The sequence below is a fragment of the Trachemys scripta genome, chromosome 3 (genome assembly GCF_013100865.1).
Source record: "Trachemys scripta elegans isolate TJP31775 chromosome 3, CAS_Tse_1.0, whole genome shotgun sequence".
In the NCBI taxonomy this organism is placed as follows: Eukaryota; Metazoa; Chordata; order Testudines; family Emydidae; genus Trachemys; species Trachemys scripta.
The window spans coordinates 182,345,571-182,360,152 of record NC_048300.1 but is presented as its reverse complement, the minus strand read 5'-3'; the positions used below and the strand labels follow the sequence as shown (position 1 = coordinate 182,360,152).

At 39.8% G+C, this 14,582-nt stretch overlaps 1 protein-coding gene across 5 annotated transcripts in view; it reads left to right on the top strand.

Moving 5' to 3' along the window:
• PUM2 (pumilio RNA binding family member 2) overlaps window positions 1-14,582 on the top strand; it is a 103,393-nt gene that overhangs the window by 85,294 nt on the left and 3,517 nt on the right. For 2 of the 5 annotated variants that reach the window (XM_034766573.1, XM_034766571.1), the window contains 6 exons: window positions 579-708; window positions 4,375-4,509; window positions 4,772-4,909; window positions 11,461-11,586; window positions 12,203-12,324; window positions 13,246-13,438. In XM_034766573.1, coding sequence (XP_034622464.1) covers window positions 579-708; window positions 4,375-4,509; window positions 4,772-4,909; window positions 11,461-11,586; window positions 12,203-12,324; window positions 13,246-13,438 — 844 coding nt within the window. Of the gene's footprint in view, window positions 1-578; window positions 709-4,374; window positions 4,510-4,771; window positions 4,910-8,788; window positions 9,016-11,460; window positions 11,587-12,202; window positions 12,325-13,245; window positions 13,439-14,582 lie in introns of those variants that run through there. The other 3 variants (XM_034766574.1, XM_034766572.1, XM_034766575.1) reach the window with 2 other exon arrangements.

Here is a 14,582-nt window from a genome sequence, read left to right as displayed (position 1 = left end):
CTATCATTTTTACAGAGACAGTTTTTAGAATAGAGCTACATTTAAGTAGTGCAGAAAGTCTTACACTAGCCTCCCTTCATACTAGGAAGAATTTCACCGTAAGTTATGTAAGGAGCTAAATGTACAATTCTTAAGTAAAAAATATTTTCAGTATAGAATCAGTCTTTCTAAACTTTAGGAATTCTCTTAAGTATCAAAAAGACCTTGGTAAAAGACTGGAATCAGGAATCAAATACATTTTTCAGCAGTACCACACCAGCTACTTAGTTGTCATTTTTTTTACTTTTTTTTGTCTGCCTTAGATACGGTAACAAATTGCTAGAAGAATTCGTCAAGAGCAATTTACCTTTCAGCCATTTTTTTTATTGGAACTTTAATCATCAGTGTTATTCTGAAACATGTCTATATTTATATTTTTAAAAACTATTAATGCAAGTATTGCTTCTAAATATAGTCTTAACTAAATGTCCTAATTTTAGTGATTTGATTTCTCATCAAAATAAATGTAGTGATTTATAGTATTTGAGGTTTTTACTTTTTTTTGTATATAGTGGCATATAAATTTCTCTTGCACTTAGATTCATACAGCAAAAGCTGGAACGAGCTGCTCCAGCTGAGCGCCAGATGGTATTTGCTGAGATTCTGCAAGCAGCATATCAGTTGATGACTGATGTATTTGGAAACTATGTAATACAGAAATTCTTTGAGGTAAATATATACTTTAGTCAGCATTTTTGTGCCTGCACTAAAAGACTTTTTTGTTTATTTAAAGGTTCTATTCCAATATTGTAACAGATATTGTACACTTACCATAGCACCTCTGTTTTTTGATACTGGAGGCTGCTTGACAGTGTTTTCTCTTCAGTGCTCCCCAAGAAGAGTGGGAGAGTTTTTCCTTGTGTGGTGGTATCCTGGTGTGGCCCCGTCCTGTTGACAGTTGTTATCCTCTCCACTCTTAGGCTATAATCGTGTTTCAGGAAGCAGGGTGAGTGCAGTTTACCTGCCTATTGTAAGGGGACACAGTAGTTTCCTTATCGCTTAGAAATTTTTTTGTCTTGACTGGGTAGGGATGACTTCTAAAATTGCTTTAAAAACAGTGCTACTTCATCCACACTTTGCAGGTGAACTATTTTTAAACCAGTTAGCCTAAAGTTTTAACAGTGTTGAGAACCAGTCCAAGAAATACAGTTTTAGACCCACTTTATTATAGATAGGGGAATAGAAGTCCTGTTGCGTTGCTCGGTGCGGCTATGTAAAGATCCTTGGCTGATGCTTTGAAGTGTTAATATTTGTTTAGGCCCACTAAGGCCGTTTTTAAGATAAACATCACATCAACTCGCTTAAATAAATACCTTAATAGATGAGTGTCCATCACAATGTGAAAAATAAATACATATTTTTAAAAATGTTACCCTAAAATTTAGTAATTTTTTTTCTCAGTATTTTAAAAATCCTTTATTGATCAGGGTCCATAACAGATTCTCCTATAATATATGTAACTTGCAGTTCTCTCTCCCACTAGATCTTTGTAATCTGACAAGTAAATGAAGAATAATACTGCACATGATTTAAAAAAAAAAAAAACACCTCCTTATGAACTTTTCAGTGAAAATATTTATTGTGCATACATGGCCATGTTTAAACTAAAATAATTTGTATGGACATAGTCAGTGCCTGAGGGGTTCACAATTATGCCTCCTACTTATTTTAATTCTCCACACATTCAGTTTAATTCTTTGTGGTGGCAAGCAGGGCAGTGTTCCAGAATAATTCCTTGTATATCTAAAAAAAATACATTGAAAATTGATGCTAGCAATGTCAGCCACCAGCTATCCAACAATCACAAGCTAGTACGAGGAGGCAAAAAATGAAGAAGTAGGATACTCATATAAGGACTTAAAATGCTTTTGTTTTAAAAATCGGCTTGTTTTCAATTAATTGCTAGTAGGGTAAAGCTGTGTTGGTTTGGGTGACCCTTAACTGTGTATCTCCATAGTTTAAAACATTTAGTTACTTTTACTGTAACTCAGCTTCTCTTGGTTTCTCATTCTTGTTTTTGTTAACATACAGTGTTCTTGTGTGGATTTTTACTCTTAGATGTGTGATGTACTTTCAACTGCAACTCCAGCCCAACAAAGTTGTTTTGTTTGAGAGTTCTGTGCAGCTGGGATAATTTGTTCCATCTTCTTTCTCTGCATCCAAATTCCCTGTATAGCTTTGCTGCACTACAGGCTCATATCCCTCATCCTATTCTCCCCCTCCCTCCCCCTCGTAAAAATTATCTCTGCAGAATGATAGGTCTGGCTTAGATTCTTTCCACACTCACTTGCCCACCCACTGAGTCAGAATGCCATCACAGCATCTAACCTCTACAAGCTGCCTCTGCTTCTAGCTACTCCAGGGCCGCCCAGAGGGGGGGGCAAGTGGGGCAATTTGCCCCAGGACCCACAGGGGCCCCACGAGAGTTTTTCGGGGTCCCTGGAGCAGGGTCCTTCACTCGCTCTGGGGGCCCTGGAAAACTCTTGCGGGCCCCAGGCCCCCGGAACTTCTTCCATTCCAGGTCTTCTGCGGCAGTTTGGCGGTGGGGGGGTCCTTCCGCTCCGGGACCTGCCACCAAAGTACCGGGTCTTCGGTGGCGGGGGCCCCCGCCGCTGAAGAGCCCAGGCCCCCTGAATCCTCTGGGCAGCCCTGAGCTACTCCTATGCTTTCCAAGGTTTTTCTTTCTCCAAGTAGAGGAGTGCCCGAGAGCTGCAGAGCAGCGAGGATGGGGTGTTGAAAAGGAATGCAGCGCTCCCTTGCATGTTAAGTCTGCATGCTTTTGCAGTTTCTGTGTACCGCATGCTCCAGCTTTTTCCCTGTGCAGATTAGTCCACAAAGTGAGATGGCCAAAAAATCCTGGGCGTATAATTAGAAGGATATTTTCAGGATATAGAACTTCATCCTGGCAAAGGAGTGGCTCTGAAAAGAATTTGAGCCATGGTAGATAACCAGCTGAACATGAACGCTGTCCAGTGCTGTGATTGAAAGGGCTCTCAAAAAATTTGAATGCATAAGTAGGTTATATTCCCTCTGTATAAAGTATTTCAGACCTCTGTTCAAGTACTGTTTGGTTCTGGTGTTTATACTTCTTTAAAAGTGAAGTTAGAAAAGCTAGGGAGGGTTCATCAAAGAATTATTCTGAGGTCTGGAAAATACATCTTATGCTAAACTGCTTTAGTCTCTCAATCTGCTAATTTTTTCAAAGAGAGGGATAAAAAGCAGCTTGACTGTGATCTATAAATACATATGCCAGGAGAAGATACCTGATACTATAGGGCTGTTTAATGTGGGTAAAATCATAACAAGAGTCAATGGCTGAAAGATGAAGCTAGAAAACTTCAAATTGGGGATAAGTTGCAAATTTTGAACAGGGAAAACAATTGTTGGAACAATTTCCCAAGGCATATGGTTTAGATTAGTTTTCACTTAATCTTTAAACAAAGACTGGATGTTATCTTAAAGGTGTTCTTTAGTTCAACCACAAAGTATTGACCTTAACTCAAGAATTATTGACTGAAATTTTACCACCTGTTATGCAGGAGGTCACATTAGATGGTGGATTGTAGTTATTTCATCTTGCTGTCCTAAATTGACTCAGGCCTAGCCTCAAAAATGTTCCCAAGAAAGACAGCACTAATCCATAGATACAGCTTAGGGGTTTCAACGTCAAGTACTAAATGCAGGTTAAATTGCCTGACACTTCTACTTCTCCTCAGCTACCTACACACCCAGTGTTCTAGTACACTTTGACTCTGCTTCATGGATCCTAGGCAGTTCCAAACTTCCCCAAGGTGTGCAAGGTACCAACAAGCTTTCCATGGCATTTGAGGCCACAGTGAGCCACTCCAGAGCTGACACCTTTCTCTGCTACTTCCCTTTTGCTACCTAGAAAAAAGCTCATCTATTAGGTTTATTAGAATGATTTTGTCAAGATGCAGTGACAGAACCAAATCTGAGACATTGAAAGAGCACATTGAAAATGTTGTTCATTGGCAAATTGGGATCACATGATGTGGTTAAATTGCAAAGGATTGCCCCTTAGGTCGACCATTTGCGGTGTCTACACTGCGCTGGGTCAACGGGAGAAACTCTCCCGTCAACTTACCTTATGCTTTTCGTTCCGGTGGAGTACCAGAGTCGATGGGAGAGCGATTGGCAGTCGATTTAGCGGGTCTGGTGAAGACCCGCTAAATCGACCCCCCGTGGCTCGGTCGCTGCACATCGATCCCCCGGTAAGTGGAGACAAGCCCTATGACAGTTAAATTCTGCCAAATAAAACCACATCATACTGCAATGCATCCGCTTTCATTTAACAGCATCTTTGTTTTCTTGTAGTTTGGAAGCCCAGAACAAAAGTTAGCCCTAGCAACACGCATACGTGGTCATGTTCTGCCATTAGCCCTACAGATGTATGGTTGTCGGGTTATTCAGAAAGCACTAGAATCTATCTCACCTGACCAGCAGGTAATTGTAAGTTAGAACAGTATTTTTTTGTATTTATTTTCAACAAATCCATTGCGTGCTCTCTAAAGATTTTCAGTTTTTACTATTGACATATGCTTGAAATAAAATGAATCTTTTATTAGTGTCATTCTTCAGATAAAAAAGATAATCTGTCTGGCTAGATTTACAGTAAACATAAAGATTTGAATATTACATTCGAAAATGCAGTTTTGCTACAGCATCAGTGTAGAGAAGTGGATAATTTAGTAATTTCCTTATTTTTTTGCAGAATGAAATGGTGAAAGAGTTGGATGGTCATGTTCTGAAATGTGTAAAAGATCAAAATGGAAACCATGTTGTACAAAAATGCATTGAGTGTGTCCAGCCACAGTCACTCCAGTTCATCATTGATGCTTTCAAAGGACAGGTAATGTTGTTAATTTCTCTACTTTAGTCTAGGTGTTGCATCATTGACCCAAGGATTGCTGAATAACACTGCTCTACAGCCAAAATGCTTCTGAAATAAATGTAGTCAAACTTTACTAATTCTGGGTCACTGAGAACGAAAATGATGCTTAAAATTGTTGATTGACTCTAGTTTTCAAGATATGCTATTGGGTCAGTATATATGACCCTTGACTTGGGAATGGCGGAGGATAAGTCAGTTATAAAGGGAAGGGATCTCAATTTAAACCAGAAATGACTAAAATACATCTTTGACTGGATCTATGAATAAATCTATGATTGGGTTTGGACAGTACTTGCTTTTTAGGCAAAACAATGAATGATGCAATCTGAAGCTGGTATTGCATCATACATGATATGAATTGCATCATGTTATTCCTAGAAGTCACGGATCGTGCAGCCATAACGAAGCTTACATCACTCTGCTGAACAAATTGCCCTATATCAGCTCTAGAAATCCATACAGTGTCATGCTCTCTTATTTGTCAGTGTTTGATTTTGCAAAGGGACACATTTCTGTTTAGCCAAAGTGAGCAGAGATGCCGCCTACTTGTGTGAACAGTGCAGATAACTTCTGCTATGTTTGTGGTGAAGTGACTTTTGCATCACAAAAGTGCAGTATAACCACTATGGTTAAGAAAGCCTATCACCTTTATTTTGGCTGCAAGATTGGAGATCAGGACAAGAGGTGGGCCACACAGATATGCTGCAACGCTTGTGCAACAAATCTTCGCCAGTGGTTGAACAGGAAAAGGAAATCTATGCCTTTTGCAGTGCCAATGATTTGGAGAGAGCCAACAGATCATACCAGCAATTGTTACTTCTGCATGGTGCCTCCAGTTGGGAAAGGTGTGTCAAAGAAGAAAAAGTGGACTGTACATTATCCAAACATTCCATCAGCTATACGCCCAGTACCCCATGGAGAAGGACTGCCGGTTCCTGATGCACCGGAATCATTCTCACTTGAGTCAGATGAGGAAGAGGATGAAACTTCTGGTCCTGAACCATCAATGTCACAGGACCCACATTTTCTCCCATCCTCCTCCTCTGAACCACACCTCATAACACAAGGTGAACTGAATGACCTTGTCAGGGATTTGGAACTACCCAAGAGTTAGGCAGAGCTGTTGGGCTCCAGACAACAGCAGTGGAATCTCCTGGCAGGTGATATTAGGGTTTCCATGTTCCATGACCGTCAAAAGGATCTTGTCCCATTCTTCTTCATGGAAGGTGATCTTGTAGCCTGCAACAACATCGATGGTTTGATGGCAGCCCTCAACATCGTTCACGATCCAGATGAGTGGAGACTGTTCATTGATTCATCGAAGATGAGTCTTAAAGCTGTTTTACTGCATAATGACAATGTTTTGCCATCAATTCCAGTTGGTCATGCAGTCCATATGAAGGAAACCTATGACAACATGAAACAACTTTTGAGGTGCATAAACTATGACCAACATCAGTGGCAGCTTTGTGGCGATTTGAAGGTTTTTGCTCTCTTGCTTGGTCTGCAGACTGGATACACAAAGTACTGCTGTTTTCTCTGCGAATGGGATAGTCGTGCAAGAGATTCCCACTACATCAAGAAAGATTGGCAACTGCGACAGTCATTGGAGCCTGGGAGGAAATGTGTTCAGCATCCACCACTTGTTGAATCAAGGAAGATTTTGTTACCATCCTTACACATCAAGCTGGGTCTGATGAAGAAGTTTGTCAAGGCCATTGACAAAACACAAGCAGCTTTCAAGTACCTCTGTGGAAAATTTCCAAGGTTAAGTGAAGCTAAGATAAAGGAAGGTGTCTTTGTTGGTCCTCAGATCAGTGAACTTCTTCGAGATGATGCATTTGACCATGCACTGCGTGGCAAGGAAAAGACGGCATGGAAAGCCTTCCAGTTAGTGGCAATAAATTTTCTCGGAAACAACAAGGCAGACAACTACAGGTTGTTGGTGGAAAAGGCATACAAAAGCCTTGGTTGCAACATGTCACTAAAGATACATTTTTTGCACTCTCATCTAGATTTTTTTCCACCGAACTGCAGAGCAGTGAGCGACGAGCACGGCAAGCGATGTCACCAGGACATTGCAACAATGGAGAAACGCTATCAGGGCAAATGAAGCCCATCAATGCTTGCAGACTATTGCTGGACAATGACAAGAGATGCTCCATTTAATGAATACAAGAGACAAGCCAAGAAGCACCGAGTAGACACTGAATAGGACTAAACTATGTACATAATAGTTTTTTGCCTTTTGTTTCATAATAAATTTGATTTATATAACCCTTTTGCTGATTTTTAAAGTGTTACATAAACAGGACAGCTGAAATATTATCATGTAAAGCAACCATAAGCACATGAAAAGACCTAGGTTTACAATTTATGATTAAAACTCTACTATCTACACAATATACATAGACATATAATATAAAAACTTAAATATCTTAGAAACAGTAGCCAATCAGTTGTTTTAATTGTCATATTTGAATTCAGCATCTCAAAATACATAATAAATAGCACATTTTATCTCTGAAGCAGACCACTTCTCAAAAATTGTAGACCAGTGTAATTTGCAAATACCAAACAGATTTATCAACACATTGGTGTCTCGTTTAAGTTAACATAGCATGTAACATCACTTTTTTTTGTCCTAACTGGAAAAAATAAAACTCTTCAATTAGATGGTTAATGTGACGTAGAGTTAGAGTATATTGGGGATGAGGCCCTCTGAAAGTGACATCAGATGCTCTATGAATTTGATGGCAGAAATATTCAGCTTATTGTCAAGTTTTTCAGTCCAGTTTAGAGACTGACATGATCAGGTTTCCTTTGTCATATTTTATAATTTCAGTTAACCAAAGGCCATCTCTGATCTTTGTTCATGGCAATAGAAGTAACTGCAGTTATTCCCAGACTCTTGTAAAGAGAGATTTATTTCTCCTCGATCTGTACCTATGTGCTTTACCTTAAGTAGTAGCAGTTTCTTCCACAAAAACAACAAGGAGTCTGGTGGCACCTTAAGGAGTCTGGTGGCACCTTAAAGACTAACAGATTTATTTGGGCATAAGCTTTCGTGGGTAAAAAAATCAAGGTTTTTTAACCACGAAAGCTTATGCCCAAATAAATCTGTTAGTCTTTAAGGTGCCACCAGACTTCTTGTTGTTTTTGTGGATACAGACTAACACGGCTACCCCCTGATACTTGACACCATGCAGTTTCTTCCAAAGTTATCCACCTGATTCTAATCACTTTTAATAAAATACCTGTATTAAATTCAATTAGATGTTCTCTGAGCCTGGATTAGTAGAAGTGTCTGGTGACACTGATCATTTTTCCAAGAAATTGTATTACAAGGTTAATATTGTACTAAAGACAATACAGAAATCACTGCAGCTAAATAAACTTTTAGTATGACCACCTTGTACTTGTCTGAAAAGTACAACTACAGTAATTCAGATTATTAGGTTTTATTTAGTGATGCACCAAACACATTTCTTTACAAAATCTCCAACATATCATTGTCTCTCACGCACTTTACATTACTGAGATGGATATTTTTTCCCTGTGATATTAACCTTTTATTGTGAATAACAATACCATGACTTAACAAATGATGGCTGATTTCACTTTTCGAGTCCCCTCGCTGTTTACAACAAAGTATGATGGTGGGGGGGAAGGGATGGAGGGACTGGTTTCAATGGTTTATAAATAGATGCCCTTGACTAAATTGTAACACTGTTTACTGGAGAGCCATGCATTATTCCAGGTGTAATATAATGTAGTAATTGAAAACATGAAAAAGTACAACACTTTTGTAATGTAACAGAAGATAAATTTTCATAGAATCGTAGAAATGTAGGGCTGGAAGGAACCTCAAGAACTCAAGACCAGGCCCCTGTGCTGACACAGAAGCAAGTAAACCTAGACCATCTGAGACAGATGTTTGTCCAATCTGTCCTTAAAAGACTACAATGCTGAGGATTCCACAACCTTCTTTAGAAGCCTATTCCAGTGCTTTATCTATCCTTTTAGTAAGAAAGTTTTTCCTATTATATAAACTAAATCTCGCTTAGTGCAGATTGAGCCAATTACTACTTGTCTTACCTTCAGTGCACATGGAGAACAATTGATCACCATCCTCTTTATAACAGCCCTTAACAAATTTTGAAGACTGTTTTCAGGTCCCCTCTCAGTCATCTTTTCTCAGTACTAAACATGCCCAGTTTTTTTAACCTTTCCTCATAAGTCAGGTTTTCTGAACCTTTTATTTTTATTGCTCTTCTCTGGACTCTGTCCAGTTTGTCCACATGTCCTAAAGTATGGTGCCCAGAATTGGATACACTACTCCAGCCGAGGCCTCCCCAGTACTGAGTAGAGCGGGACTATTACCTCTGTCTTCCATATGACACTCCAGTTAATACACCCCAGAATTATATTACCCTTTTTTGCAGCTGATTACATTGTTGACTCGTATTCAATTTGTGATCCACTATAACTGAGGCTGCGAGTTTGTCATGGAGGTCACAGAAAGTCACTGATTCCATGACTTTCCGTGACCTCTGTGACTTTTGCAGTGGCCGGGGTGCCTGGCTCAGGGGCAGCTCAGGCAGCCCCTGCGCCAAGCGCACCTGCTGCTGCTGGGGCACTCTTGGGCCACAATGCTCCCTCCCCCCTCCACTCTAACCCCCCCCACAGGGTGTGGGAGTGGGCAGGAGGTTGGGGCATGGGATGGGGTGAGGTGGGCTCTGGGTGGTGCTTACCTGGGGGGCTCCCCAGAAGCTGCGACATCCCCCTCGCTCAGCTGCTAGGCGGAGGTGTGGCCAGGCAGCTCTGTGCTGTTTCCACCCAGAGCGCTGGCTTTGCAGCTCCCATTGGTTGGGAACCGTGGCCAAGTTTTATTCACAGCTATTTTTAGTAAGTGTCAGGGACAGGTCACGGGTCGTGAATTTTTGTTTACTGCCCGTGACCTGTCCCTGACTTTTACTAAAAATACAGTGACTAAAACGTAGCCTTAACTATAACCCCTAGATCCTTTTCAGCAATACTACCACCTAGCCTATTACTCCCCATTTGATAGTAATGCATTTGATATTTTCTTTCCTAAGTGAAGTACTTTGCACTTGTCTTTATTGAATTTCATCTTTATTGAAATTCAGACCAATTCTCCAGTTTGTCAAGGTTGTTTTGAATTCTAATCCTATCCTTCATGGCTTTTGCAACTTCTCCCAGCTTGGTGTCATCTGAAAATTTTATTCCTCAGTCCATTATCCAAATCATTTAATGAAAATATGAATAATTCCGGACCCAGGACTGTCCTCTGTGAGATCCCACTAGATATGCGCTCCCAGTTTGACACACAGCCAACCATTGATGACTACTTTTTGAGTCCTGTCTTTCAACCAGTTGTGCACCCATCTTATAACCATTTCATCTAGACCACATTTCCCTAGTTTGCTTATAAGAATGTCGTGTGGGACTGTGTCGAAGGCCTTACTAAAATCAAGATATATCACATCTACTGCTTCTCCCCTATTCACTGGGCTAGTAACCTTGTCAAAGGAAATTAGGTTGGTTTGGCATGATTTGTTCTTGACAAATCCATGCTTACTATTCCTTATAACCCTATTATCCTCTAGGTGGTTACAATTTGATTGTTCAATAATTTGATAATTTAATAATTTGCAGACTAGCTTTATTAACTTTGTGCGTGAATTAATCAAAACTTCCAGGTGTAAGTCTTTGTGTTCAATCCTGGCCATCACATAAAAATTTAAGGCCTTAAATCAAACCTTCAAGGACATGTCTGGATAAGAATTTAAGTAACCAGAGTAAGCCAAAGATGTGACTGTGTATTTTTAATACATGCACATACTTTGTAAGTATTTAACAGTGGGCTTGGTATATATGATGGAATGCAAAATTTATAGCATAATCAGTTGCAGAATTTCAAAACTGTTTTATAAGATTCCAGAATATCCAGTTAATACATAAAATTCCAGATTAGGAAACATGAGTGAAAAAAATATTTTTCTTAAATGTCATCAGGGCAGGTGAAGACTCTCCGAGACCCTAGTACATCATGTCATGGACCTCTTGTGGGTCTGCCCATAAATGATGTAGTAGTGGTGGCAAGTGGCCCCCTTCCTTCTATCAAGAAAAACAGGAACAGCTGTGTGGGAGTGCCCCTGTTAAACTTACACCAGTAGCTAGGGTATCTGCTTAGCTGGGTTGGCAGTACCCAGAGCACATTTCTGCTGCCACTGAGAAGTTGATGTAATCAGATGGCTCTAGGAGCTGGGGTCCTAGGCACAGATCTTTAGTGCTTATGACTTCCTCTGGCTCTGAATGTGATTGGAGGCTGAAATTTCTAATGCTGGAAGACACCACTTTTGTGAAGACTTCAGTACTTTGAGAAGTTGCTACTATTCAATAACTCGGTTTTGAAAAGTAATTTACAGCACACTTGTAAACTTCAGTATATCTAATTTCAAAATTTGTAATCCTGTTGTTTTAAGGTGTTTGTGCTTTCAACTCATCCGTATGGCTGCAGAGTAATTCAGCGTATTCTGGAGCACTGCACTGCTGAGCAGACTTTGCCCATCTTAGAGGAATTGCATCAACACACAGAACAGCTTGTGCAGGTTAGTGTACTCTTATGTTTCAATATGAAGTTACTATCAACTCTGTTTTTTGTTGTAGATTTCATTTTCTTTTATGTTACTGGCTGTTAATTGCTTAGGTATTTTTATGTACATGTCCTTTTTTGATTTAGCAAACATTGATTCCTCTCCCAGCTTCCAGCTCTATTTATTTACAAGCATAAGTGAACATGGAGATGATAAAGCTTTGTTTAAACACTTTTGGCATAGTGTAGGGTACAGTGTGAGTTAACAGCATCTGTAGAATCAGCTTGCAGAAGGTTTTGGAGGTTTTATGACCACTACAAAATTGGTGGCTTCATTGGTGGTGAATGTGTAGAATTAATTTTACACGGATTTAGCAGATAGTGGTCATTCCTTGGCAAATCACAATTTTTAGCAAGGTTCAGATTTTGGACCTAAAATCTGTAGAAGGACCATGAATAATTCTTGGTGAAATGTTCTTTTTCAGATGTGCTTTTTTAATCATTTTGTAATGGTCAGTTACAGTTACTAATTTTTTCTCTTGTACTTCTTGAAGTGAATACAAAAATGCATAAGCTATCTGAGTTCCTCAGATGGAACCACAATAAGAAAACTGAAATCTTTTTATTTTCAGGATCAATATGGAAATTATGTTATCCAACATGTGCTGGAGCACGGTCGTCCTGAAGACAAGAGTAAAATAGTTTCAGAAATAAGAGGAAAAGTTCTAGCTCTGAGTCAGCACAAATTTGCCAGGTATTACAATGTTCTCCGTGTTAAAGAAAGGTTCACTAACCTTTTTAATGTTGTTTTGGAATTGACTTATTTACGTCAGTTGCTGAGGAAAGGATTTCATTATTTTGCCTTTATTCAAAGGTGATTAATAATTTGCCTAGAGCTTCCATTTGTGTGGAAAAAATGACTTTGATAAAAAGAAATGTTCCATAGTGGAACAAAAAACATCAGAATTTTTCACATAATGGCTGGCAGCTGGGAAGCATGTCCTCCCAGGGAGCTGGCCAGGTGGGGAATCAGCCACCCAGACCCAGCTCCTTGGGGAGCTGTGGGTCCAGGGAAGCCTTGGCTCCACAGGAGCCCACTAGGCAGTCTGATGTAGAATCAGGGACTTTTAGAACCATCGCTGCCAAGGAGACGTGAGCTTGGGAGATGGGGCTTCCAGATATTTGGCTCTTTGTAAGCCCACCAAGTGGGCTGCCAAGGAGCTGGTGGCTTGGAAACAAGGGATTTTTAGGCTCTCTGCTCCCCATCAGTCGGCGTGAGGAGTCAGGAGCCTGTAAACTTGGGCTGCGAAGAAGAGAGTCAGGTGAGCTGGCAGAAAACCAGGCAGGTTTCACACACACTTTGGAATTCGAGTCATTTTCCAACAGAAGAATGTTGAGTTGGAAAATTTCCTACCAGCTCTAATTTTGACCATCTCAAACATACAGATTACCGGCATTTTTTCCACACAAAAAGAAAGTATTTTCAAAACTAAGGAAATTAATCTTTTGGTATACATCATGCTCTTTTCAATATTTAGTACCACAGTCATAATGTATGTATAAAACACTCAGACGTGCCAATCCCTATTCAAATTGAACATTCTTTTAGTGTATTACTTTCTAATTCAAAACCTTTTAAACCTATAAAACACAATTACCTTATTTTTTTCCCCAGCAATGTCGTAGAAAAATGTGTAACTCATGCATCTCGTGCTGAAAGAGCTTTACTTATTGACGAGGTTTGTTGCCAGAACGATGGTCCTCACAGTGCCTTATACACCATGATGAAGGACCAATATGCCAACTATGTTGTTCAGAAGATGATTGATATGGCTGAACCTGCGCAGCGGAAGATTATAATGCACAAGGTACTTGATAGATCGATAGATGGCTTCATCAGCTTTAGGAGGTTTTTTTCTTCTATATTCACGTTTCCTGTCACCTCTTCTTTGTATATATTTCTGAATTTACCTGAATTTCTTTAGAAGCCACCTTTCCTGTAGGTTCATTACCCTTGTCAGGAAGGGGGCATTTGTGGCTTAGTAAAATAAAAAGCACATCCTCTTTTTAATTTTTAATTATTTTAAATGTCTAATAGTCTGAAGAAGCAGGATATAATTGGATTTTTGTCAATTCGTTTAGTTTCTACAGATTTATGGTTTGGGCCTTGAAAAAAGCTCCTAACAGTTATGTCTAGTATTAATCTAATTTTTATTCTTTTTTAAAAAAAAGACTGACTTTTTATATTAAAAAACATAAAAAATTTCTATCCAATGCTCTTGTTGTACATTTACTTTAGTATACATTTTAGAAAATCAGTAGTTTTGAAATTTTCTTCCATCATGTGACCGACACCAATATGAATGGGTGAGTCATCCTCACCTATCACTTACACAAATAGTAGCTAATCCAGATGCCAGATTTCCACACTTAAGGTACGTCTACACTGCAGCAGCTCCCTGTTGCCAGAGTTTTTACTTGCGGCAGGAAAAGGTTCCAGGCGTAGGGAGTTGCTGGAGCTTTTCCCTTCCACAGTGAAAGCCTCTGGCAGCAGGTAGAGGCTCTGGCAGAGAGGGTTAGTGGGGAAAACTGCTGCTGAGCCTTTCCCCTCTTTCACCCCTCTGCCAGAGCCTTGCCCTGACACATGTACCACGCACCACAGTGTGGCCACAGCCTGCTTTTTCTGGAGTGTGTAGCTACACATACCCTACGCACCACTGCAAGAGGCGTGCAGTGTAGATGTAGCCTTAGTTCCTCCTTGACATGCAGACAAGCTTCTTAGTTGAGAATATCTAGAGGTGGAGAAAATCACAGTTAATCTACACTACGCTGTATAATGCCCTGCTCAATAGCCATTGAAGTAATTGTGCTTGAACTCTGATTACTCTGTGGCATATTGAATGGCTGTCTTCCTGGTGTTGGCACATAACAGAAAAAAATTAACAAAGTAAACAAACAATTCTTTCTCTTTTATTGATATGTTCTGAATAATTCATTTTTTCGTATTTAAAT